This window comes from Echinops telfairi, unplaced genomic scaffold (assembly GCF_000313985.2).
Source record: "Echinops telfairi isolate 266 unplaced genomic scaffold, ASM31398v2 ScPeMD7_443;HRSCAF=831, whole genome shotgun sequence".
NCBI classification, from domain to species: Eukaryota; Metazoa; Chordata; class Mammalia; order Afrosoricida; family Tenrecidae; genus Echinops; species Echinops telfairi.
Genome location: NW_022104341.1, coordinates 27,309,498 through 27,313,907, shown reverse-complemented (window position 1 = coordinate 27,313,907; position 4,410 = coordinate 27,309,498). Strand labels below are relative to the sequence as shown.

Here is a 4,410-nt window from a genome sequence, read left to right as displayed (position 1 = left end):
GCCAACAGCAGAGTTCAGGTGTCCTGGAATTTAAACCTTCAGCTTTTCCCAATGACTGGGGGCAGTGAGTGATAAGTAACACAGCTGAACAGAGTTCAAACCAGGGCAGGCAAAATCTATGCTCACAACCTCGGCAGAGCTGTCCAATGAGATGAAACGTAAGTAGCATCATGTAGCTAGTACCTACAGTATTGTACTGTGGAGCCTTAAAAGGAAGCTAAATATGTATGAATTTATGATCACCACTATTCACTTTACTATCATAAATACTTTAATTGCATGAGATTGACAATGATTATCAACACAAAGAGATGTGTTTTAGCCTAAGAGCTTACAGAGTAAGGCTCTGATGGGCTCCCAGCACTGTCGGTGATTTGCCCTGTGATCTTGTCCTCTACGTAACCTCTCTACCATTTTAGTTCCTCATCTGTGAAATGGAGAATATATATCCCCGTTATCATACAGTTATTATGAGAATTAAACGCCAAAAGGAAGAGGCCAGACAAGCCTCCACCCTCCATCCTTCTTTATCCTATTCTGATACCAGTCATCCCTCCCTCAGCTCTGCTATTCTGCTGGGTTTGATAATCTGTTGTAATAGCTCAGCAGAACTCACAGACAACATCAGTGATTATTGGCATGGTTAGGGAAACGAAGAAGTTACTAAATGTTAAAGGTTACAAAATGTTAAAGATACACTTCTTTTGTCCACAATGCTTCTCAGCCACACTGGCAGGCATGCCTCTCTCTGCTCCTCAACCTCTCAGCCACACAGTCCCTTGACCTCAGCCCTGTTCCGTGGCCTGGGAAGCCCGCCACGCTGCCTCGTGGTCTTGGTTCTGGCTCCTCTGCTCTGTTTTATGGTCTCTGTGGCTCTTCTGCCCTCCTCATCATTTTGGTGCTGCAGCCTCTAGTGCTTTGGGATCTCCTCCACTCTGGACAGGGATCAGCATGCACTCGACCAGTGGCCCGTCTTTCTTGAGGGTCACGGGATTCTCTCTTCCTGCTTCAGAGATGGCTCGCTTATAGACCCAGGGGAATGGCAAGATTGATGAGCTCCCTTGATAAGGGTTTCACAGGCTCTAGTTGCATGACCCCACCCAATCATTTGGTGGAAGTTAAAAAGAAAGGATAGCAGAGCCATACCAAGTAATTTCACTTCATCACAGCTAATAACAGTCATACAAAAACTATTTAATTATTGACATTGGGTCTTTTGAATTTAGAAATAAGAAGTGTTTCGACCTTCAAAATAGTCTACTAGTTAGTAAATCTTGCCTTGTAAAATGTACCTTTGAATTTTTAAATGCTTTGTTTTAAAAATAATTCAAGTAAACAGCAAGGTTGCATGAATAGTACAAAGAATTCTTATTTATCCTTTAAGCAAAGGATATGGAGTAGACATGGAAACCAGGTTTTAGCATTTTGCCACATTTGCTTTATTATGCTCTCTATACATCCAAGTTTGGGTGTTTTGGTTTGTTTTGGATTTTGTTTGTTTTCCCCTTTATGGATTATTTGGTCCCTTACCCCTTAATACCTAAATGTATAAGTATGTTTGCTTAGAACAAGGACACTCTCTTACATAAAAGTAAAATCAACAGATTCAAGAAGTATTAACATTGATACAATATTTTAATCTATAGTCTAACCTCCAATGTCTTCTGTTGTCAACACCCCCATAATTTCAACTGCCCCCGTTCCCCATCCTCAATAAGATCAAGGGCAGAATCAATGTCTTCTGAATCTCCTTTAAGCTGGAAGGGCTCAGCAGCCTTTGTCTTTCATGGCTGCAGTTGTTGAAGAGTACAGTCTGTGTTACTAAATTTGGTCTTGCCCAATGTTCCCTCGTGAGTACACTCTGGGCAGAATATTCACGGGTGGCACTGTGCTCTTTTTCAGGGCACCTCATCTGAAGGCATACCATATCCATCTGCCCCGTATTGGTGATGATGATTCTGATCCCTTGGGTAAGTGATTGTTATATACTTACTATAGTCCCGCTGTCATTTGTGGAAAGATACTTTGAGACCATGTAAATGTCCTCCTTCTCAAACTCTTACCACGCCTGCTAGACTTAACATCCACTGGTGATTCTTGCCAGATCAACTTTTACCAAGATGGGAAATGACGAGAGTGTAACTCCATCACACTCTTCCCCTATCTATTCACCGGCCTTCTCCTATAAGGAGGCCCTTCCCTCTCTTCGCTTTTCCTTTTATTTCTCCACTTATTATCCACATCGACTATGGATTCTTGTTTCATTTGACGGGTCCATCTGAGTTTTCACTAATACCCTTCAAATACAAATGAGAAGAATTTACAGATCTGTATTAAGGATCGTTAACTGGGCAAAGTTATGCAGGGAAGGCCACTCACGGAGGCACCTGTAAGTCTGGGATGTGTGTGGGCCGAGGGAGATTTAAAGTTCCAGGCTGGGCAGTTAGGGGTATTTGCAGGGAGCTCCTGAAATCGACAACCCAAGTTGTTACCACTACAGAGCAGCAGTGTTGCTCATCATCAGACATGAGATCATCCTCAAAGCATCCCATCCCAACAACCCATCTATTTCTCCACAACTAGCAAACGAATGTTCTGGCAGAGTCAAGAGGACATGATTTACAAATAGTATGTAATATTTGGATCTTGCCACAAGAGCTGGGCTCTAGATTTTTAATAAAATACAAATGATTTCATTTTGGAGCTCGCTGGGTCACTTGCTCAACAAACAGAGGCCCTATCAGAAACCAGGCCAGGATTATACAAAACTAGAATGGTGTGTGTATATTTATTATGTGGCCAGAGACCACACACACCCACACCCAGGGGCCATTTGCAATGTTTGCATGGCTTCTGGTGCCCAAGAGGGTCTCAGAGCTCAAACCAAAGTGCAGGCCACACAGTGTGGGCGTGTCCTGCTCAGATGTGCAAACTGGAGCGCTGTCCATCCACAGATGAGTGTGGGTGCTTTGCTTTCTGTGACTGCTAATCTACGCCATGCAACTCTCTCTCAGAGCACACCCTCCATTCGATCCTTTTTAGACTCGGGTAATATTTAGCATCTGGCATCATTTTAATGAAGTGAGCCTAGACAGTTCTTGTGAAGTTGCTTTACAACGTTCTCGAGCAGCAGCATCTCATGCTCGGGCGCTGTTTGTGAGGGCTGTAAACAACACTCACCAAGAAAAGTCGGGAGACCCCATCTGCAAGTTTCTCTGTCTTCAAGTGCCAGATCAGGGGCTTCGGGGAGTTGAGCAGGAACACGAAGGGCTTGTCGTGAACGTAGAGTGAGGAAATGGGATTCAGGTGCAGAGTGACCTACGCAGCAACACAGGAAAAAGAGCGATGTTAGCCAGGGTGTCCTGTTGGATTTTTGTCATGCTGTAGCAGGAGCTTGGGGACTATGTTCTCACAGTCCATCTTTAAGAGCAACAATCCAAAAAAACGAGTTCAGACTTTCTACATATGCTGAATTAACTTCAAATTATATAAAACCGCCAGCGTTTAACCTCCCCCCACCCCCACCCCCCATGAAGCTTTTCCTATGGTTCAACCTGCTCAGATCCCAACCAAACCCAGCCCAGAAAGAGTACAACAGAAATAAAGAAAACACAATCCACCCTCCACAGCCCCCCTCACCCGAAAAAATGAGGGAAGCTCAACTGCTAAGCAAAAGGTTGGAGGTGTTTTAAGGTCATTCAGATGCACCACAGAAGAAATACCTGGTGACCTACTTCTCCACAAACAATCAGCTACTGAGTGATCTATGGGGCACATTTAATTTCAGACACCTATGGACTTCGTGAGTTCAAAATCGACTGGATGGCAACTGCTCTCTCAGAACTGCCCGTCCTGCTTCAAATCATATGACTAAGCGAAATTTGGAGAGCAGAACCCCCTGAACCACCAGCCATTCCTCCAGAGATCTAAAGCAATCACTTTCCTCCCTTCCAGGTAAACGTCTATGAAGCTCAGTGAGGTCTGCCAAAGGAGAGTGCCTAAAGCTAAGGAAAGGGGGCTGCCAGCAGAAACTGCCAGGGCTTTCATCATCCCAGCTATTAGCCTGAAGGGCTTTCCAAAGAAATGAAGCACACAGGACACGCGGAATAAAACTGATGGTAGCGAGTCCAGCTTTTTTTTTTTTAACCTTGGGGGTGGAGGGTGCATCCTAAACCTAGCAGCAAGTTGTGATGGTAGATCAAGGACAGATGTAGGTTATCATTACCATTATCAGCATCACAAAAAGCACCTGGGAGCATGGTCTCAACAAAGTTCCAGGAGGACATGATCCAGGGTTGGTTAACACAAACAAACAAAAAGGAGTCAGAGTCTATAAAGAAAGGGCAAGCAGACGCTTTCATATGAGTACTGGCTTTCAATACAGAGGAATGAGGGAAGACCCCAGAAGCA

General features: G+C 44.3%; 1 protein-coding gene across 1 annotated transcript in view; it reads right to left on the bottom strand.

The window, feature by feature from the left end:
• The window catches only part of TGFBR3 (transforming growth factor beta receptor 3), a 212,509-nt gene that overhangs the window by 95,111 nt on the left and 112,988 nt on the right, over window positions 1-4,410 (bottom strand). The window contains exon 4 of the mRNA XM_045292044.1: window positions 3,181-3,318. Coding sequence (XP_045147979.1) covers window positions 3,181-3,318 — 138 coding nt within the window. The remainder of the gene's footprint in view (window positions 1-3,180; window positions 3,319-4,410) is intronic.